Genomic DNA, 24,017 nt, shown 5'->3' with positions numbered 1-24,017 from the left:
GAACAAGGATGTTGAGAGGCCTAACACAACTCATTGTCTTAAATTTCAGAGCAAGTGGATAATAAATGTGGTTTTAATTGGCCTAAGATCTTAAATCGTCAGATCGGACTATAGGGGGAGGGGGTATATCAAGGTATATGCAACCTGTCTATGAGCAAAAAGAGAATCTGTCCCAGTTTCAGCTCAATATCTTTTTTATAGATTATAGTGGGATTTAAAATTTTTAGAGACTGTAGCGTGATATCAACTGACAGACGGACGGACATGGCTAGGTCGTCCTAGATTCTTACGATGATCAAGAATATACATATATTTATAGGGTCGGAAATGGATATTTCGATGTGTTGCAAATGGAATGGCAAATTGAATGTACCCTCAACCTTCGGTGGTGGGTAACAAACTGAGCTAATAAGGAAGAATTTTAAGCAGAATTCATTGCGGTGGGTACCAAAGATTCGGATCAGCACGCGTTTATTTGTTGTTTCTTTTTTATACCTTCCACCATAGGATGGGGGTGTACTAATTTCGTCATTTTGTTTGTAACACCTCGAAATATGCTTCTAAGACTCCATAAAGTATATATATTTTTGATCGTCGTGACATTTTAAGTCGAACTAGCCATGTCTGTCCGACCGTCTGTCTGTCGAAAGCACGCTAACTTTTGAAGGAGTAAAGCTAGCCGCTTGAGATTTTGCACAAATACTTCTTATTAGCTTAGATCGGTTGGGATTGTAAATGGGCCAAATCGGTTCATGTTTTGATATAGCTGCCTTATAAACCGATTTTGGGTCTTGACTTCTTGAGCCTCTAGAGGGCTCAATTCTCGTCCGATTGGAGTGAAATTTTGCACGTAGTATTTTTTTATATCACTTCCAACAACTGTGCTAAGTATAGTTCAAATCGGTTCATAACCGGAGATAGCTGTCATATAAACCGATCTTGGGTCTTGATTTCTTGAGCTTTTAGAAGGCGCAATTCTAATCCGATTTGGCTGTAATTTTGCACGTTTTGTTTTGGTATCTCTTCCAACATTTGTGCGAAGAATGGTCCAAAGCGGTCCATAACCTGATATAGCTGCCATATAAACCGATCTGGCATCTTGACTTCTTGAGCCCCTAGAGAGCGTAATTCACATCCGATTTGGCACAAAATTTGTACCACGGCTTTACCCATGGCGTTCAACATACGTGTACGATATGGTCTAAATCGATCTATAGCTTGATACAGCTCGCATATAAACCGATCTCCCGATTTTGCTTTTTGAGCCCCGAAACCGACTATAACTTAATATAGCTTCTGCTCCGTCCTTATTCATTATACTTTGTTTGCCTAAAAAAGAACTCGACAGATGTGATCCATGGTGGAGGGAACTTAGCACGCTCTTACTTGTTTAATTTTGTAGTTTAGTGTATTGTATTAAGTTTTATATCATTTAATGACTTCTTATTAACCCATCAAATCAATGTCGAGCTTACATTTGCATTCATGTGTTCATAATTGCCATTAGTACGAGTATACCTCTTCAGATCTATGTGGGAGCCAACAGATATTGATTATTTTTGGTTAAAAATTATTTAAAAATCACATACAAAGTAACTCTCTATTGGAAATTTTTGGAATATTTAAACGAAATAATCAATACAACATAAAGTAGGATCAAAAGAAAAAAAATCTAAATGCCATGAAATCCGACTTTTATTTGTAATTTGCCTAATATGGCCCTAATCCAACCATACTTGCATGTAGATTATATAGAGACCGTTCTTCCCATAGAATGTTTTGAGCACATAAATTACTACTGCATTTACATTTGCATTATTAGGTAAGAAACTTATATAGCAACCCTCGTACTCTAGATCTTTGTTGCTAGTAAAATCGTTTGTAGTAGGCAGGGGGAATATGATTCGCGATCGGAGTGAGGGTATTATTTCATCACATCATCTGCCGAAACCATCCCAAATTCTCCACATATCTGAGGCGGCCTATCTCCACAAAATCAATAGATTATATTTATTGATAACTTATTTATTTCCGTGCTCTACTTCTGCTCTACATGCATCTGTGCTCTACTTCTGCTGTATGTGCATATATATAATTTAGTTTAATTATTGAAAATACATTTGCATTCTGCATATATGCATCTACACAAATTGCTTACTAACACCACTGCATTGTTAAAACAATCAAAATATAAATTTAATCGATAAAGTTAATCAACATCATGCTCCAGGTGTAAATGGCCTTTGTCAACTGCAGTCCTGTACTTACGGACAGAGGCACAACTACACCCACTGTTAGTCCAGAAGTATTTTGGGCCATCATTAACATCATGCCTAACATTTTTTTCTCCGAAGGAGGCAGGTGATACCAATTGACATCAGTGTAGCTGGAGTAAATGACATCTTCATTCTAGTTGTATGTGAAACGAAAGAAAGAAGGATAAAATAGGTCTAATGTTGTTTCAATAATTCAATTATAATACACTTACCGCATTTTCGACCACGGTGCCTAGACCACAATATATGTATAGAGTGCAAAAACAAAATATCATATAGGGTGGACCGCTGGGCCACTTTGCAGATATTACGACAAATAGAGTGGATGCAATGTTCAAACCCACAGTAGTCATCTGTACCAGTATAACCCAGAAGTAGGTGTCCTTAATAATGGTGATGAATCTGGAAATGCAAAGATGCGGTCATCAAATTGCCAATGGAGAGATTAAGTAGAGGAAATAATGGTATCAAAAATAAAATAAAATAAAATAAAATAAAATAAAATAAAATAAAATAAAATAAAATAAAATAAAATAAAATAAAATAAAATAAAATAAAAAATAAAATAAAATAAAATAAAATAAAATAAAATAAAATAAAATAAAATAAAATAAAATAAAATAAATAAAATAAAATAAAATAAAAACAAAATAACATAAAATAAAATAAAAAATAAAATAAAATAAAATAAAATAAATAAAATAAAATAAAATAAAATAAAATAAAAACAAAACAAAATAAAATAAAATAAAATAAAATAAAATAAAATAAAATAAAATAAAATAAAATAAAATAAAATAAAATAAAATAAAATAAAATAAAATAAAATAAAATAAAATAAAATAAAATAAAATAAAATAAAATAAAATAAAATAAAATAAAATAAAATAAAATAAAATAAAATAAAATAAAATAAAATAAAATAAAATAAAATAAAATAAAATAAAATAAAATAAAATAAAATAAAATAAAATAAAATAAAATAAAATAAAATAAAATAAAATAAAATAAAATAAAATAAAATAAAATGAAATGAAATAAAATAAAATAAAATAAAATGAAACAAAACAAAAGAAAAAAAAGGAAATAAAACAAAATAAAATAAAATAATCTAATCTACATATATCAATATATATCAAAATATAAAAATTAATTTTTGTTTGTTTGTTGGTTTGTAAATTAGTTTGTTCCATATAGACTCAAAAACGGCTGAACCGATTTCTTTGCAATTTTCACAGACTGTGGGGATTGGTCCGGATGGAACAATAGGCTATATACTTTTTTGATATCGCAAGGGGTGCGGACCTTCCCTCTTACCCCAAAAGTACCACCCAAAAATAAAAGTAGACCGATCGTTACAATATGGGACTCAAATGAAAGGTTTTTGGGAGTAGAATACAAATTTGATATCAAATGTTAGATTCAAGAAACTGGGGGGGGGGGGGGGCGCCGCCCCTACCCCAAAACACCCCAAAAACAAGTTTATAGGACGATAATGACAATATGGGACTCAAATGAATGATACTCGGGAGAAGATTCAGGAGTAGAGTAGGAATTTTATCAAAAAATTGGTCCAACTAACTGGGGGCCACCCCGACCCTAAAACACCCTAAAATAGGTTTATTGCACTAGAATGGCAATATGGGAGTCGAATGAAAGGTATTCGGGAGTAAATTACGAATATGGTCAGGAAAGAGGTATAGGCTTTATAATTTGTTGATATTGGAAGGAGGCGGACCCTCCCTTGTTACACCAAAAACACCACCCAATATCAAAAGTGGAACGATAGGGACAATATTAAAACTATTGGAGAGTAGAATATGAATATGATATTAAAATTGGGTTTAAGTATCCAACTGGTCGCCCAACTCCAAACACTGTCCCCAACAGACATATTGGACGTACATATCAATAATGGACTCGAATGAAAGGTATTCGGGAGTAGACTACGAATATGTCATAAAAATGAGGTCCAAGTGATTGATGGTCGCCCCACTCCCGATAAGCCCCTCAAATGGGAATATTACTTGATTATAGCTTAATAAAACCCAAATAAAAGGCAATTGGGAGCAGATTACGTGGCAGATGGGGTGTGGAGCCTAACCCTCATATGGACCTTTAGGCGCCCTCCACCAAACGGCTGTATACACCAATCATGACAATATGGGGTTAAATTTAAGATATAAGATTGTTGACTGCGAATCTGATATCTTTATTCTGCTCATATATCTAGCGGACCACCACACCACAAAACATTCGATCAATCACAATGACCTAATAGGACACAGTGATTTAACAAATGTGTGGGGACACAAATAGATGTAGGCCGCCATACCCCCAAAACTATGACGTTCAGTGTGATAGGAGGAGTTGGAAACAGTAACGTTAAGATTGCAACCATTTTAAGCTCATCGATAGACAAAACCAAACGACTAGCTGCTGGGCAACACTTTTTGTTCAAAAGTTTTACATGGTTTCATAGTAAAAACTATCGCCACCGCACCAAATATATAGACAGGCAAATTAGTTCTTTAACACGGAAAATCGGCTGGGCCCATGTCAGCTAGTCTTCTTCTTATATATAACATGTAAGAGCGTGCTAAGTTCGGCCGGCCCGAATCTTATATACCCTCCACCATGGATCGCACTTGTCGCGGTATCTCTTTTTAGGGAAACAAAGAATATTAAATAAGAACAGTTATGCTATTGGAGCTATATCAAGTTATAGTCCGATTCGGACCATAAATGAATGCTGAACATTATAGAAGTCATTGTGTAATATTTCAGTTCATTCGGATATGAATTGCGCTTTGTAGGGGCTCAAGAAGCAAAATCGGGAGATAGGTTTATATGGGAACTGTATCAAGCTATTGATCGATTCAGACCATATTAGACATGTATGTTGAAGGTCATGAGAGAATCCGTTGTACAAAATTTCTGCCAAATCGGATGAGAATTGCGTCCTCTAGAGGCTCAAGAAATCAAGATCCCAGAAAGGTTTATATGGCAGTTATATCAGGTTATGTACCGATTTGCGCCATATTGGAAGTCATAACAAAACACCTCACGCAAAACGACCAAATCGGATGAGAACTGCGCTATTGGCTCAAGAAGTCAAGATCCAAGATCGGTTTATATGACAGCTATACAAGATGATAAACCTATTTGAATCATACTTAACGCAGGATTGATAAGGATTGCGCGCTCTAGAGGCTCAAGAAGTCAAGACCCAGGATCGATTTATATGGCAGCTATATCAAAACATGGACCGATTTGAACCATATTTCGCGCAGATTTTGGAAGTAATACCCACGCGAATTACGCCTTCTAGAGGCTCAAGAAACACAAGATCGGTATTAAAATAAGGACCCACTTTGGCCCATTTACAATCTCAACCAACCTACACTAATAAAAAGTATTTGTACAAAATTTCAAGCGGCTAACTTTCTCCTTTAAAAGTTAGCGTGCTTTCGACAGACAGACGGGCGGACATGGCTAGATTGACTTAAAATTACTTGACGATCAAGAATATATATACTTTATTAGGTCTCAGACGCATATTTCGAGGTGTTACAATCAGAATGACGAAATTAGTATACCCCCATCCTATGGTGGAGGGTACAAAAATGAATTTATGTTTGTTTGTTTGTTTGTATGTACCGTATAGACTCAACAAGTAAAAGCGTGCTAAGTTCGGCCGGGCCGAATCTTATATACCCTCCACCATGGATCGCATTTGTCGAGTTGTTTTCCCGGCATCTCTTCTTAGACTAAAAAGGATATAAGAAAAGAGTTGCTCTGCTATTTAAACGATATCAAGATATGGTCCGGTTCGGACCACAATTAAATTATATGTTGGAGACCTGTGTAAAATTTCAGCCAATTCGTATAAGAATTGCGCCCATTGGGGCTCACGAAGTAAAATAGAGAGAACGATTTATATGGGATCTGTATCGGGCTATAGACCGATTCAGAACATAATAAACACGTTTGTTGATGGTCATGAGAGGATCCGTCGTACAAAATTTCAAGCATATCGGATAATAATTGCGACCTCTAGGGGTCAAGAAGTCAAGATCCCAGATCGGTTTATATGGCAGCTATATTAGGTTATGAACCGATTTGAACCTTATTTGACACAGTTGTTGAAAGCAAAAATTAAATACGTCATGCAAAATTTCTGTCAAATCGGATAGGAATTGCGCCCTCTAGAAGCTCAAGAAGTCAAATCCCCAGATCTGTTTATATGACAGCTATATCAGGTTATGGACCGATTTCAACCATACTTGGCACAGTTGTTGGATATCATGACGAAATACTTCGTGCAAAAACTCATTCAAATCGGATAAGAATTGTGCCCTCTAGAGGCTCAAGAAGTCAAGACCCAAGATCGGTTTATATGGCAGCTATATCAAGTTATGAACCTATTTAAACCATACATGGCACAGTTGTTGGGTATCATAACAAAACACGTCGTGCGAAATTTCATTTCAATCGGATAAGAATTGCGCCCTCTAGAGGGTCAAGAAGTCAAGACCCAAGATCGGTTTATATGGCAGCTATATCAGGTTATGGACCGATTTAAACCATACTTGGCACAGTTGTTGGATATCATAACAAAACACGTCGTGCAAAATTTCATTCTGATCGGATAAGAATTGCGCTCTCTAGAGGCTCAAGAAGTCAAGACCCTAGATCGGTTTATATGGCAGCTATATCAAGACATGGACCGATATGGCCCATTTACAATACTAACCGACCTACACTAATAAGAAGTATTTGTGCAAAATTTCAAGCGGCTAGCTTTACTCCTTCGGAAGTTAGCGTGCTTTCGACAGACAGACGGACAGACGGACGGACGGACGGACGGACATGGCTAGATCGACATAAAATGTCGCGACGATCAAGAATATATATACTTTATGGGGTCTCAGACGAATATTTCGAGTAGTTACAAACTGAATGACGAAATTAGTATACCCCCCATCTTATGGTGGAGGGTATAAAAACGGCTGAACCGGTTTTCTTGAAATTTTCACAGATAGTGCAAAATGATCGCGTGGTGAAAATAGGGTTCTAATTTTTTTGATATCTGAAGGGGGGGCGACCCTCCCCCTTACCCTAATTTAAAAAAACGCCAGGTCTCGGAGATGGGTTGTGCGATTTAAGCGAAATTATGTGTGCCCTCTTACAGTAACCTGAAAACAAAGATTTAGAGTCCAATTTTCGGGTGCCTACGAAGGCCGCCCAACCCCCAAAACTCTTGAATATATATAGACCAATCACGACAATATTGTACTCAAACGAAGGGTAGTTAAGAGTACAAAACGTATCCGATATCTTATTGTGGGACCATCCAGCCCCCAAAATGCCCCTAAATCGGACATATTTTTCGACCGTGGCAATATGGGGCTCACTTAAAAGGTATTTGAGAATAGAATACGAATCAATAGGACGAATTTGCTGACCATTGCAATATGGGGCTTAAATATTAAAAAGGTATTTTAGAGAGGAACACGTATATGATATCAACATTCGGGAACAACTAACTGTCTAGGGGACGTCCCACCCCCATGACAATCCCCCAAATAGGACGTATTTGCACACCGTGACAATTTTGGGTTGAAAGAGAGTGGAGCTCGATGTTGATACTTTACCCCTTAAACCAATGGCCATATGGGGTTCAAATAAAAGATTTTTGAGAGTAGAGCACGATGCTGATATATTTTCAGGGCTTAGTGTTTGGGAGACTACCCCACTCCCCAAAACACCACTAAATCGGACATATTTACCGACCACGTCAATGAAAGGTATTGTGGAGTGGAGCACGAAATTGATACCCACTTTCGGGACCAATTTTCTGGGGTCTACCCCTTCCCCAAAACACCCCATAAACAGCAATTATTTATTGACCATCGCAGTATGCGGCTCAAATAAAGGTATTTGGGAGTAGAAAACGAATCTGTTATCGAAATGTGGAACCATGTATTTGGGGCACCCCTCTTCCCCAAAAACTAAAAATTTACCTACCATAGCAACAATTGGCTCAAATGGGAGGTATTTGAGATTTGAAAACGAATTTGATAACCAATGTTGGTGCCAATGTTTGGGGGATGCCTAATTCCATAAACTCCCCTTAAACTAATGGCAATATGGGTTTTAAATAATTGGTATTTGAAAGTGGAACACGATGCTGATTTCTTTTTCAGTGCTAAGTGTCTGGGGGACCACCTCACCCACGAAAACACCCCTAAAGCGGACATACATATTTACGGATCATGGCTCAAATGAATGGTACTTGGGAGTAGAGCACGAAATTTATAACCATCACCCTGGGCCCTTTCCACTTCGAAAATCCCTATGAGAATATCGGGCTCAATTAAAGTCTTTTAGGAATGGATTACATCTAACATCCCAACTTAAATGACCCTAAACCCTTCGACCGACTTTATAGACCAATAAAGAACATATGGGATTCAGATAAAGGCATTTATATTGTTATACTGTTAATGAAGCGATATGCATATACTATTATCGTAGCATGGTAAGCCCTGTAATTGTCGAAAATAAATTTTCAAAGCATAATTATGTTCCTTGTAAAGTAAAAGAGAAAGGCGCAGTGGAGCGGCCCCGATTCAGCTAAAGGGTGATTTTTTTGAGGTTAGGATTTTCATGCATTAGTATTTGACAGATCACGTGGGATTTCAGACATGGTGTCAAAGAGAAAGATGCTCAGTATGCTTTGACATTTCATCATGAATAGACTTACTAACGAGCAACGCTTGCAAATCATTGAATTTTATTACCAAAATCAGTGTTCGGTTCGAAATGTGTTCAAATTTTGACAAATTTTGTTCAGCGATGAGGCTCATTTCTGGTTGAATGGCTACGTAAATAAGCAAAATTGCCGCATTTGGAGTGAAGAGCAACCAGAAGCCGTTCAAGAACTGCCCATGCATCCCGAAAAATGCACTGTTTGGTGTGGTTTGTACGCTGGTGGAATCATTGGACCGTATTTTTTCAAAGATGCTGTTGGACGCAACGTTACGGTGAATGAACACATTTCGAACCGAACACTGATTTTGGTAATAAAATTCAATGATTTGCAAGCGTTGCTCGTTAGTAAGTCTATTCATGATGAAATGTCAAAGCATACTGAGCATCTTTCTCTTTGACACCATGTCTGAAATCCCACGTGATCTGTCAAATACTAATACATGAAAATCCTAACCTCAAAAAAATCACCCTTTAGTATAAAATAAAATATACAATTTGCAAAAACTGTAGTCATGTCTGCTTTTCTATTTTGAGTAGACTAAACTGTTTTGCTATTATGGCAAATTGTTTTAATATTTTGAATAACAAATTGCAGTAGCACGACCTACATCAATAAGAATTTTCGCCGCAAGCGGACGAACAGACAAGCGGTGGGTCCGGTCCTATTGTCGTGGGTAAAAAAAAAAATTCTGCCCGCCATATATATCGTGCACCTAAACCCATGAGTTATGCTATTCATAGCTCGATCTATGTGAATTTCCATATGCATTGTCTACTTACAACATGTACTTTTGATGCCACTGAAGTATATCTCGCAGTATTGCCTTATACTTTTTCGTTCTCTCCTTATTCTCATCGTCCAATGCCTCATTAAGATCCTCAAATTTACATCTCAAGATATCCTTCAACATGGGGACATGAGTGATGAAATTAATCAAAAAGGTATCGGCAGCAAAGGTGCCAAAGCCTCCGAACAACATAAGAATCAATTGGATAGAAATTAGTAAATAATAACCAAAATCGGTGGTATGGTCCAGTCCCGGAATGAACATTTGCATAATGAAAATTTTCTCTTTGTATATGATGCCGTAGACAGGAACCGCCATAAGAAAGAGAGAGACGTTAATAAAATACGAAAAGAAAACAAATTTGATAACCTTCACAACCAAATTGACACTTTTGCTCAATTTTCGACGATAATGGGCTTGTTTCTCATCATATTCGGCGTAGATACGATGCAGTTCCTCGGTCAAGAAACGCAGATTGTGTTGATTCCAAATAGCATTCACCAGCTTTACGTAGCCCTTAAAAAGTTTGAAGCCAGGTAATATGTAAAAAACATCCACGAAATTTGGCTGACAAACCTGCAGTGCACTACCCACCAGACACAGGGTTTGTAGTACTTTTGTTAAATCGCGATCTACGTACACATTTATATACATGGTATAGGTTGTGCAGCAAAAGAACGTATTGATGAATGTCAAAACGATCCAGGTAAGTAAATTAACCCGATATTTAGGATCAAGGACATCGGCACCGCACATAGATGAAAAGATTCGTATGACACGAGTTATAGACTCATAGCGATGTACAGAAAGTTTAACCACCATTTTGAATGGGATTCTTGCAAGCAACTAATCAACTGGCTAATAACAATAGTCCCCAGGCATAAAATTCTTTTACTTTGGCATCTTGGCAATAGAGAGCAGGTGTTGATGGGGTGTGTGTAGTAATACACACTGCAACAAAATTCTTAATGATATACTTAACTGTTATATATTATTTTTATGCCCACCACCATAGGTTGGGGGTATACTAATCTAGTCATTCCGTTTGTAACACCTCCAAATATTGATCTGAGACCCCATAAATTATATATTGGATTGCCCAAAAAGTAATTGCGGATTTTTCATATAGTCGGCGTTGACAAATTTTTTCACAGCTTATGACTCTGTAATTGCATTCTTTCTTCTGTCAGTTATCAGCTGTTACTTTTAGCTTGCTTTAGAAAAAAAGTGTAAAAAAAGTATATTTGATTAAAGTTCATTCTAAGCATTATTAAAAATGCATTTACTTTCTTTTAAAAAATCCGCAATTACTTTTTGGGCAACCCAATATATTCTAGATCGTCTCAACATTCTGATTCGATCTAGCCATGTCCGTCCGTCTGTCGAAATCACGATAGCGGTCGAACGCTTAAAGCTAGCCGCTTGAAACTTTGCACGGGTACTTACTATTGATGTATGTCGCTGGAGATTGCAAATGGACCATATCGGTTCAGATTTGGATACAGCTCCCATATAAACCGATCTCCTGATTTTACTTCTTGAGCCCCTAGAAGCCGAAATTTTCATCCGTTTTGGCTTAATATTGCATGTGATGTTCTGTTATGACTCCTAACGGCTGTTCCAAGTACGGTCCAAATCGATTTTTAACCTGATATAGCTCCTATATAAACCGATTACACGATTTGACTTCTTGAGGCCTTGGAAGGCGCAATTTTCATCCGATTTGGCTGAAATTTTGCATGCGATGTTCTGTTATGACTCCTAATAGCTGTGCCATGTACGGTCCAAATCGATTTGTAACCTGATATAGCTCCCATATAAACCGATCTCCCGATTTGACTTCTTGAGCCACTGGAAGCCCCAATTTTTGTCAAATTTGGCTGAAATTTTGCATGTGATGTTCTGCTATGACTCCTAACAGCTGTGCCAAGTACGATCCAAATCGATTCGTAACCTGATATATTGTAGTTCCCATATAAATCGATCTCCCGATTTTAGTTCTTGAGCCCCTGGAAGCCACAATTTTGATCCGATTTTGCTGAAAATTTGCACATAGTGTCCCGTTGTGACTTCTAAGAGGTAAGGATCCGAACGAGCTATGCAGAAGGTCCGAAAGGATCTTGCATATGGCATATGACAGGGCTAGACCCAGAGGTCTCAATGTTAACCCAGAGAAGACTGAAATATGCCTGTTCACGAGGAAGACGAAGGTGGGCGAATTTAACTCACCACGTTTCCTCAATAAGACGATTTCGATATCTGACATGGTTAAATACTTAGGTGTGATCTTGGACAAGAAACTGAATTGGAAGTGTTACATTCAGGAGCGTACTGAGAAGGCTCACAGATGTTGGGCACTATTTAGACGAGCCGAAGGATCGAAATGGGTCCTTAATTCGAGGATAGTGCACTGGCTCTACAGGAGCGTGATTAGACCAATACTTACTTACGCCTCAGTAGTTTGGTGGACTGCTACGGACAAAAAGTCCAACATAAGGACCATACAACAGGTTCAGAGAACATGTTGTCTTGGCATAGGCGGAGCGATGAGGACCGCGCCCACTAGAGAACTGGAGCCTATTCTAGATATACGACCCATTGACATACAGATTAAGTGTGAGGCAGCCACTGCGGCTATGAGACTTAAGGCGAGGGGAGAATGGATTGAGGATGGGAGCAGCTGGCTCTACAGGAGCGTGATTAGACCAATACTTACTTACGCCTCAGTAGTTTGGTGGACTGCTACGGACAAAAAGTCCAACATAAGGACCATACAACAGGTTCAGAGAACATGTTGTCTTGGCATAGGCGGAGCGATGAGGACCGCGCCCACTAGAGAACTGGAGCCTATTCTAGATATACGACCCATTGACATACAGATTAAGTGTGAGGCAGCCACTGCGGCTATGAGACTTAAGGCGAGGGGAGAATGGATTGAGGATGGGAGCAGCTCATACCATTGCGGTTTAATCGAGGCGACGAAAGGAAACCTGGAAGGAAGGGAAGAAGTTTCCGATCGGATACCTGAGATTATCCTTGAAGTCGAGTGCGAGGCACTGCTGCCATCGGAACAGTCTTGGATTAACGGAACCCTAGTATTGCCATCTGGAAGATCATGTTACATGGATGGATCAAAGCTTGAGGACAGAGTGGGCCTGGGGGTTTACATTGAGAACCCAGAACCTGACTATAAGACGGTCATGCAGGCGGAGATCCGGGCGATCACGAAATGCGTGAAGTGGTGTGGTGCTAACGTGAGGACGCACAGTGGGCCAAATGGCAAAAAAATTGGAAATAAGTCTACAACTTTTTATCTGTTGATTTTAGCCATACAAAATGTTCTAGACATTTGTAGAGGAGGACATAGGCTTTCAGAAAAGTGCTGTTGTTGGTCCATATCTTTAATACAGGGTGAGCTACAGGGTGTCAAAGTTGACCACTTTTGACTTCTCCAAGCTTCTGGGGGCCATAACTTTTGATCTACTCAACCGATTTACATGATTTAGGACTCTAGAGAAAGAGCTTGACAAGATCTAAAAAACTTATGCATAAAGTACCATGCCATCGTGTACTGTTAAGGAGTTATGAATTGTTTAATTTTAAAATATGAAAATTTGGCCTTGGTTTTTTTCAGTGTTTTTTAAATAACTCCGTCAATTTTAAAGCTATAAACTTCATACTTCACACAAATTATGCCAGCATATGTGTGCATAAAATACAAAAGGAATCACGTGAATATCTTTGGCGGTTTAAAAATGGCATCGTTTTCAATATGAAAAATATTTTTTTTGTCAAAAAATTGCAAAATTTTTCAAAAAAGATACTCCCATTTCCTTTAAGTTTTCGCAAACTTTGGCCGTCAAAGCATTATCATTTCTTTCCATTTTCACAAAGTCGAGGTATTAAGAAAAGTTTTAAGTGCTAATTTGGCTAATTTCGATATCAAACAACACCGTTATCTTAAGACCAAAATGGCCAATTTTTTTACTAAACTTCAAAAGTTTCTCACTGGAAAAAAAGTTCCACGGGGATTTTTTCGCTTTTTTTGAACTTAAATGAAAGCTTAAAATGTTCCCAACATTTTAAGGTATGTCTCGCCATATCCTAGCCATAAATGAGATCGTAGCGATCAAAATACTGAAAAAAGTCAATTTTCAAGTAGTGCTATATTCATTGCTAAAAAACAAGTATTACGTCACATTTTATTGCAAAGATGTTAAATAAACTTTTATTTGGTAACACTTCTTCTACAAAACACAAAAAGAATCATGGAAATATCTCTATTCTATTCCATTTTATGGAACCGGCAATAAAAAAGTCAATTTTTCAAAAAAGTCGAATTTCCCAAATTTTGTTTTTGTTGTCCTAATTGCACATGACACACTATAGCCATATTTACGCAACATACCTTATCGTAAAGGAAATTTTCATACCTTTCCAACAATGTATAAAACATTTCTCAACTCGGATTCTATCTACTCTAAAATTCATTTACACTTCATTAAACTCTATATAAAAATGTCTATTTGTGAAATGGAACCTTATATGGGGCCTACACTAAAACATTGATAGATTTGCCCAGGGTTTACAATACAAATGTGTTAGAATAAAAAAAGGTCTCCTGCCAAAGTTTAAAAAAATTGGAATAAAAATATGTGTTTTAGAGCGAAAACACTTCGCATCGGCGTGCGTTTGTATAGTACCTACATCTATTTTTAATGTAAGCTGATGATTTTTGAATAAAAAGTAACCTAGAAATATACCTGCATATATATATATATTTGTGTTAAGATTTGATGCAGACAAATGTTACCTGTTTCGCTATGTCGAATTCCCAGGAAATCCACCGTATCAATGAATGTGAAAAAACCTACCCATAAAAAATTCATTGTCATTTTTTTTAACCAAATTCGAGTCCAGGTAAATAATTATAGAAGAGTAAGTAAAAAGAGGCACTTTGGACCCCTTTTTACGATTGCGTCTGATACCTGAAATGGGTCATTAATTGTGAATATATTGCATAAATATTTGAACAAAATCCAAATTTTCTTCATTATATTTTGTAGAGGCGTAAAGGACATTTATAAGTTATGGAAGTCATACTGAAGTATTCCACTCTTTCGAAAATTGTATGGGACATCAAAAATGATTCCAAATCATACACGGAGTCATTTAAGGAACTTGTTTACACTTTGGACCACATATATGGAATAAGGCTAAATAAAGACGCTTTAGACAAACTTGAAAAATTCTACAAATCATTTGAGAGAAGGTTGCCAGAATGTTCATTCGCAAAAATCAAGTTTTTCAAAATGTATGAGAAGTGGCTGAAATCGGATCTACTTATTGAAATTAAACCGCTGATTCCCGGCCGGCCTAGCAAAGCATACGACGAAGTTACGGAGAAAACCAAAAAGAAAAAACAAGAGGAACTATTGGCGGCACATCCGCCAAATTTAATAAAAGATACGTTCAAAACAGCATTGTTAAAAACACAACCAAAAAATGTTGGACGAATTGTCGATGTTTTACCATTAGCATCTCCGAAAAGGGTAAAGAGAATGGTAGAAAGTATTCCAACTCCAAAATCGACTACAGAATTCACGGAGGAAGATGCACTGGCCCTGATTTTGAACCTAGGCCTCTCAAGAAACAAATACTCAACAATGAGGAAGGCTCTTCGTGAAAAAGGATGGGGTTGTTTACCCTCAAAACATAAATTGTACAACACCAGGACGAAAATGGTGCCATCAAATATATACGTGGACGAATTAAAAGCAAGAGTGAAACTTGCTGATCTTGTTGAAAATACAGCTGTTAGAATTATTTCTAATTTTACTGAAGAACAGTTGAACACATGTAATAATTCCGAAGTGGTTTTGATCAGCAAATGGGGTTGTGATGGATCATCTGGATTTTCCGAATATAAGCAACAAACAGAAATAGATACCAACTTCGCATCAATTTTCATGGCATCATTAGTACCATTGAGAATGAGATTGTACAAGGACCAATCTTCATCATCGAAAGAAAATGCATTTCAAGATATATGGATAAATAGAACACCTGGGTCAAAATATTTATGTCGCCCAATTCGGTTTGAGTATACAAAGGAAGACCGGAACACAACACGATCTTTGGTGAACGAAATAAAGGAAGAAATTGCTGCATTACCCATGATTGTTATAAACCAATTGGGAAGAAATATAAAAGTTTCGTTTCAACTACAACTCACTATGATCGATGGAAAGGTGGCAAACGCATTAACTGGCGTTATGTCCAATTGGAGATGCAATATTTGTGGCAAGAAGAATGGGCAATTCGAGGACAAGTCTGATGAAAATTTAGTAAACGAAAATGCGCTCAATTTCGGTATTTCGCCCCTGCACTGTAGAATTCGATTCATGGAGTATTGTTTGCATTTATCGTATGACCTTAAATATCGGACTAGCCCTGGAAACCGCGATGTCTCTGCTAGAAACAACCAAGATCTTCACAAAATGAGGCAGGAAGAGAAGAATCGAATCCAGTTGGAGTTTAAACAAAAGGGACTTATAATAGATAAACCTCTTTACGGATACGGAAGCACAAATGATGGCAACTCGGCAAGGCGGTTTTTTGAGGACCCCGTATCGACATCTAAAATAACCGGTCTTGATGAACACTTGCTAAGACGATTCAAAGTGATTTTGGCTGTAATCAATAGCAAAAAGATGATAAATTCAACCAAATTTGAAGCTTATAGTAATGACACAAAAAACATTTTATCTGATTTATATTCGTGGAAAGCTTTAACACCGACAGTACATAAAGTCTTACATCATGGCAAGGAAATTGTGGAATACAACATACTTCCGTTAGGAGAACTTACAGAAGAAGCTCAGGAATCCCGTAATAGAGATGTTAAACAGTTCCGGCTTTTCAATACCCGAAAGAGCACCAAATTTAACCAAAATTATGATTTACTTCAATATTTATTGTTATCGTCTGATCCGGTACTATACAGCATCAGAACTAAATGGCTACCAAAAATATGTGACGATATAGATAAGGACGATCCCGATGCCATTCAAATTAAAGAGCTTTTAAATTTTGATACCTTAGATTATTTGGTAGAGAATAAAATCAAATAATACAAAACTAAAATGCTTTTTTATTTTGGGAGTAGCTAATATACATATAAACGCACGCCGATGCGAAGTGTTTTCGCTCTAAAACACATATTTTTATTCCAATTTTTTTAAACTTTGGCAGGAGACCTTTTTTTATTCTAACACATTTGTATTGTAAACCCTGGGCAAATCTATCAATGTTTTAGTGTAGGCCCCATATAAGGTTCCATTTCACAAATAGACATTTTTATATAGAGTTTAATGAAGTGTAAATGAATTTTAGAGTAGATAGAATCCGAGTTGAGAAATGTTTTATACATTGTTGGAAAGGTATGAAAATTTCCTTTACGATAAGGTATGTTGCGTAAATATGGCTATAGTGTGTCATGTGCAATTAGGACAACAAAAACAAAATTTGGGAAATTCGACTTTTTTGAAAAATTGACTTTTTTATTGCCGGTTCCATAAAATGGAATAGAATAGAGATATTTCCATGATTCTTTTTGTGTTTTGTAGAAGAAGTGTTACCAAATAAAAGTTTATTTAACATCTTTGCAATAAAATGTGACGTAATACTTGTTTTTTAGCAATGAATATAGCACTACTTGAAAATTGACTTTTTTCAGTATTTTGATCGCTACGATCTCATTTATGGCTAGGATATGGCGAGACATACCTTAAAATGTTGGGAACATTTTAAGCTTTCATTTAAGTTCAAAAAAAGCGAAAAAATCCCCGTGGAACTTTTTTTCCAGTGAGAAACTTTTGAAGTTTAGTAAAAAAATTGGCCATTTTGGTCTTAAGATAACGGTGTTGTTTGATATCGAAATTAGCCAAATTAGCACTTAAAACTTTTCTTAATACCTCGACTTTGTGAAAATGGAAAGAAATGATAATGCTTTGACGGCCAAAGTTTGCGAAAACTTAAAGGAAATGGGAGTATCTTTTTTGAAAAATTTTGCAATTTTTTGACAAAAAAAATATTTTTCATATTGAAAACGATGCCATTTTTAAACCGCCAAAGATATTCACGTGATTCCTTTTGTATTTTATGCACACATATGCTGGCATAATTTGTGTGAAGTATGAAGTTTATAGCTTTAAAATTGACGGAGTTATTTAAAAAACACTGAAAAAAACCAAGGCCAAATTTTCATATTTTAAAATTAAACAATTCATAACTCCTTAACAGTACACGATGGCATGGTACTTTATGCATAAGTTTTTTAGATCTTGTCAAGCTCTTTCTCTAGAGTCCTAAATCATGTAAATCGGTTGAGTAGATCAAAAGTTATGGCCCCCAGAAGCTTGGAGAAGTCAAAAGTGGTCAACTTTGACACCCTGTAGCTCACCCTGTATTAAAGATATGGACCAACAACAGCACTTTTCTGAAAGCCTATGTCCTCCTCTACAAATGTCTAGAACATTTTGTATGGCTAAAATCAACAGATAAAAAGTTGTAGACTTATTTCCAATTTTTTTGCCATTTGGCCCACTGTGGGACGTCGAGTGTGAACATCTTTACCGACAATAAAATTGCCATAAGGGCAATAACAACCAGGACGCTAAGGTCACGAATAGTCTTGCAGTGTAAGAAGGATATTAACGCCTTCTCTGAAGATGGGAAAATCCGCATAGTTTGAGTGCCGGGCCATAACGGAGTAAGGGGAAATGAAAGGGCAGACGATTTGGCAATGAAGGCCAGAGGAATGCCGTCAACAAACTTGGTCAGGTGGAGACACAATATCAGAGATGAACCAACTTAGGGGAGTGGTATTGAAAACAATTTAGGATTTTGTAAGTAGTACGGAATTCCCAACTTTTTAATTTTCTTTTTCGAGGTTACTTTATAGTTTTTAGAGCGCACAACAAGCCGATTACTGGCTTAGGTGTATGTCCATAGTGGCATGGGGCGGATTAATATCTGCACCCTCTTTTCAACCTAACCTAACCGAACTAGGTAAAGTTTTGCACATATTATTTTTTCATGATTTTTGAAATCCGTGGTTAGTACGATCGGAATCTGTCTATAATCGCTATATAAATTTATAGACCGATTTGTCGATATGAGAGTTTAAGCTCTTGGTAGCCACAATTTTTTTTCCGTCATGTGACTTATCGTGAGATTGAGACAACCTTAGGCATTAGTGGGAAGAGCCTGCATTCAATATTGCTTGAACATTTGACCATCAAAAAAATGTGTTCGCGTTGGATCCCACACAATTTGTCAAACGCTCAAAAAAAAAGGCTCGTGTCGATTGTTCAAAAGAAATGCTCCAAAAAGGCTCTTCTACGGCTCCAAGAAGCTTAGATTTTAGGCTGATTTGACAGAAATTTGGTACTTAAACTACACATGTGCCCTAAGTTGATTTGTGTAAACTTTCAGCAGGATCATTGGTGGCGGGTACCCAAGATTCGATATTCTTCATCGACTTGTCATTCAGTCATGTCCATCCGTCCGTTTATTTGTCTGCCAAATGCAATCCATTTGAAAATCACCGATAATTTGCACAAATATTTTCTGTTAATGTAGAACAATGGGGGTGTGAATGACCCAAATTGGCTAACGATCTCCTTCTTGGACTTCTTAAACTTCTGAATTACCGATATACTGAAGCATTGCGTGTAATATTTTGCACTGGTTTCTAATATCTTGTGTGGTCCCAACTGATCCAAACCCTATCAAAGCCTCCTTAGGGACTGCACTTCTCATTTGACAACTTTAGCAACGGCGGGGACTCAATTTGGCTAAATTTTTTAAATTTTGACTTCCAACTTTTGTGTCAAGTATGGTCCGAATCGATCCATAAACTGGCATAGCCTCCCTATATAAATCGATCTTCTGCGGTTTCTTGAGCGCTTACAGGCCGATACACAAATAGAGATTCACCATACCGCGGTGCAAGACAGCAGAAAGACAGAAAAATGAAGCCAACGCTCTAGACAACAAGCAATAACTAAAATCGTGTTAATTTCGCGCCAAACTTTGGATACCCACCACCATGGATAAATTAACCATCCTCTTTTATAACAACTCCACTACCACATCCATAATAATATGGATCACATTTTATTCAGGTTCCGAGAACTCTTATACAAGTCATATGTCAGTCGGGCAACAAATAAGCTTTGCAAATTTTAGTGAAATCGGATAATAATTGGGGCTTTTAGAGGCCTAAGACCCGAAATCGGCAAATCGGTCAATACAGCAATATCTAAATATGGTGCGATCTGAACCATATTTGAGTCGGATGTCGGGAGGTTTTAGCAACTCACTGTTTTCAATTTTATCCAAATCGGATAATAAATGCGCCTGTTGCGGGCTTAGGCACTAAAATAGTATATCCGTCTATATGGCAGCTAAAGGGTGATTTTTTTGAGGTTAGGATTTTCATACATTAGTATTTGACAGATCACGTGGGATTTCAGACATGGTGTCAAAGAGAAAGATGCTCAGTATGCTTTGACATTTCATCATGAATAGACTTACTAACGAGCAACGCTTGCAAATCATTGAATTTTATTACCAAAATCAGTGTTCGGTTCGAAATGTGTTCATTCACCGTAACGTTGCGTCCAACAGCATCTTTGAAAAAATACGGTCCAATGATTCCACCAGCGTACAAACCACACCAAACAGTGCATTTTTCGGGATGCATGGACAGTTCTTGAACGGCTTCTGGTTGCTCTTCACTCCAAATGCGGCAATTTTGCTTATTTACGTAGCCATTCAACCAGAAATGAGCCTCATCGCTGAACGGTGAATGAACACATTTCGAACCGAACACTGATTTTGGTAATAATGATTCAATGATTTGCAAGCGTTGCTCGTTAGTAAGTCTATTCATGATGAAATGTCAAAGCATACTGAGCATCTTTCTCTTTGACACCATGTCTGAAATCCCACGTGATCTGTCAAATACTAATGCATGAAAATCCTAACCTCAAAAAAATCACCCTTTATATATAAATATGGGTCATATTCGGTTTGAATATCGGGGCCCGTAGTACAAATTCCTATTTCAAATTTCAGTGAAATCGAACAAAAGATACGGCTTTTACGAACTTAAGACCGTAAATCGCCAAATCGGCCTATAAGGCAGCTATATCTATATATAGTCCGATTTGGCGGCTCCAAAAAAACTGAATATCTCTACGTTTAAAGACTGTAGAGTGATTACAACAGACGGACACACGGACATCGTTAAATCGCCTTAGAATTTTACGACGTCCGAAATATATATTCTTTGAAGGGTCAGTTTCAAACAGAATGACTAAATGAATATACCCTCCTATCCTCTGTTAGTGGGTATAAAATCGTTGGGTACCCACCACCTCGGATATATATATTAGCCATATTTCGCCCAAAGGTTTTGGGGCTACATTATGGGTCTGGCGGTCACCCTTGACACTTGCCTTCTGATGTTTGTATCAAAATCGTTCTCTACTCCCAAATACCTTTAATTTGAGACCCCATATTGTAGCGAGAGATATATATGCCCGTTTCACTTGGGTTAGATTTTTTTGGTTGGGGTGTTCCTTCCGGGTTCCCTGCCAAATTTAAAGATCAGATCTTTATTTTTGGGTGATTATAAGGATAAAAACAAAAATTCGCTGTAATCGGTTCACGCAGATGTGATATATCTTCAACGCAAAACATAAACTTCGGTGAAGGTTATATGAAAATGGCCGTAAAAAATATTTAGCCTGATAACTCAAAATCATTTTGAGGTTTTGCTAGTACTTTCATTTAGAATTTCCCATGCCCCAGATTTGCTGTAGAACAGTGTATTCAGACGAGCCGCCACCACGCATCCCCAGCTGAACAGAAGAATGTCAAAAGAGAAGCGCCATGTACATGAATCCCTCAGTCTTATGGCGATCTTCGTTGCCACCCACACAACATACAGGAGCAAGGGCCTAAGATCGAGAACGGTGCTCCTCCTCTCCCCAGAAACTAGCATGGCCGCTGTATCCTGTACCTTCTCGATCATCTTGCGAAGGGCACAATTGTCCAGAGCCTTATGGCACACCAGACATCAATGTGTGGTTATTGGTTGGTATTAAATCCCCTCTTAAACACTTCTTCAACGTTCCCTCTTAGTTTCTGTTCAAGAATCATGCCCATGTATATAGCCTCCGGAAAGAGTGGCACCACTGCATCCAGGACAGGTCCCCTGAAAACACCAAACGTCCGCCTCTTCCACAGTCTTTATGGTTTATGCTAAGTCTGTTGGCCTACGCCTTCCTCGCAAAGTTCTTCTGGTAAAATCTTTCTAATCGAGCCCTCTGTCAATGAGTTGATAATCCTGTATTTCGGCATCATATGAACCCAATTTGAAACAAGAGGGGGACCCTTATTCGACAGAGCTCCATTTAGAGACTCCAAATCCCCTTCTTCTTCGACTTCGGGACAAAATACGGGGCGCCGGAATAGGTTGTCATTGTCAAGAATCCCAAGTTGAATAACAAGCTGTGTCTGATCGATTGGCTCCCTAGTGTAGGGAGATATAAACTCAGCTAAATTTTCTTTCGAAAATCAGGAAAACTGCAAAAATATACCTTTGGGATGAAGTTGACCTTTGTGTCTTTCAATCCCACAGTTATAGGCTACATTCCGTTACAATCAGAGTATATCTGCCTAGGCCAAGGAGCCAGCATATTGGAAACAGCTTGCAACTCAACCGAGGACAAATGACAACCTTTTCGGGCGACAAAGACAACCTCAAATGGGTACTAAAGTGTAATTACAGTGTTTTATCACCAGATATTGCCCATACATTCTTTGGCTGACTGAAAGTACATAGGTTTGGGGACTATAATCTTCTGTCTCCTAGAGGCTTTGGATGTATCCCCAACGGAGCTGCAGCATTTCAATCTGAATTAGCTCTGAGTCTTGTTCAGCTCAGCCTTTCGCTTTCGTGGCTTTCGCCCTAATGAAAAGTTTCAGCAAACGTTCCTAATACCAACCAGGTGGACCCAGAATCCACCATGGCAGTCGCTGCTTGACCTTTAGATCATTGTCCTCCGCAGTTTTTACCCAGGACTGAAGCTGAAGCTGTAATGATCATCGGAATAGCTGGGATCATCTAACACTTGCCAATCATATATCCCTCCGCTGATATTCTCCGATACAAAGTTAACATCTATTGGGTTGCCCAAAAAGTAATTGCGGATTTTTTAAAAGAAAGCAAATGCATTTTTAATAAAACTTAGAATGAACTTTAATCAAATATACTTTTTTTACACTTTTTTTCTAAAGCAAGCTAAAAGTAACAGCTGATAACTGACAGAAGAAAGAATGCAATTACAGAGTCACAAGCCGTTGAAAAAATTTGTCAACGCTGACTATATGAAAAATCCGCAATTAATTTTTGGACAACCCAATAGTACCGCCTACCTGTTCCTGATAATAAAAGTCGGTTTATGTCAAGAATTTCAATTGTTTAGGTCCAGCCGCCCCAAATTGGACACAAAAGAAGGGCATTTAGAGGCATAATAAGCATCAAAAATACGATTTTGATATTTAATGTTTGAGGAACTGTCTTGCTGGCATCCTGGTACTGACTATTAAAAAGGCTATTTGCACCATGTTAGTTAGAAGTTCATTACTACACACTTTGTTTCCTAGTGTTAAGTGTAATTAATTTATTATATTAAATTAACTTATTGCACAAGCCTTTAATTATTTTCTGCATATAATTGCGCTAAGTTGATATACTCATTATTGCATCACGAATAATCCACCTCATTTAATGCATTAAGCGAGGAAAACCCAGGATGTAATAAAAAAGAATCATGCCATAGGAAACAAGTAGAAGCATGCTAAGTTCGGTCGGGCCGAATCTTATATACCCTCCACCATGGTCGCATCATGGTCGAGTTCTTTGCGCAGTATCTGTTTTTAGGCAAACAAAGTATAATGAATAAGGACGGAGGTGCAGCTATATCAAGTTATAGTCCGATTCGGGGCTCAAAAAGCGAAATCGGGAGATTGGTTTTTATGGAGCTGTATCAAGCTATAGATCGATTCTGACCATATTGCACACGTATGTTGAAGGCCA

The 24,017-nt window shown here is 37.5% G+C and overlaps 1 protein-coding gene across 1 annotated transcript; it reads right to left on the bottom strand.

Annotated features, from left to right (window-relative positions):
- Positions 1-1,972: 1,972 nt before the first annotated feature.
- LOC106086558 (odorant receptor 67d-like) lies at positions 1,973-10,667 on the bottom strand. The gene is made up of 4 exons (XM_013251287.2): positions 10,418-10,667; positions 9,834-10,357; positions 2,489-2,678; positions 1,973-2,409 (listed from the first exon to the last, which is right to left on the bottom strand). Exons 1-4 carry the CDS (start codon positions 10,661-10,663, stop codon positions 2,197-2,199), a joined length of 1,173 nt encoding a protein of 390 aa, XP_013106741.2. The 5' UTR covers positions 10,664-10,667; the 3' UTR covers positions 1,973-2,196.
- Between the last annotated feature and the right edge of the window lie 13,350 nt (positions 10,668-24,017).

This window comes from Stomoxys calcitrans, chromosome 2, assembly GCF_963082655.1.
Source record: "Stomoxys calcitrans chromosome 2, idStoCalc2.1, whole genome shotgun sequence".
Lineage (NCBI taxonomy): Eukaryota > Metazoa > Arthropoda > Insecta > Diptera > Muscidae > Stomoxys > Stomoxys calcitrans.
This window is presented reverse-complemented; position numbering and strand designations above follow the sequence as displayed.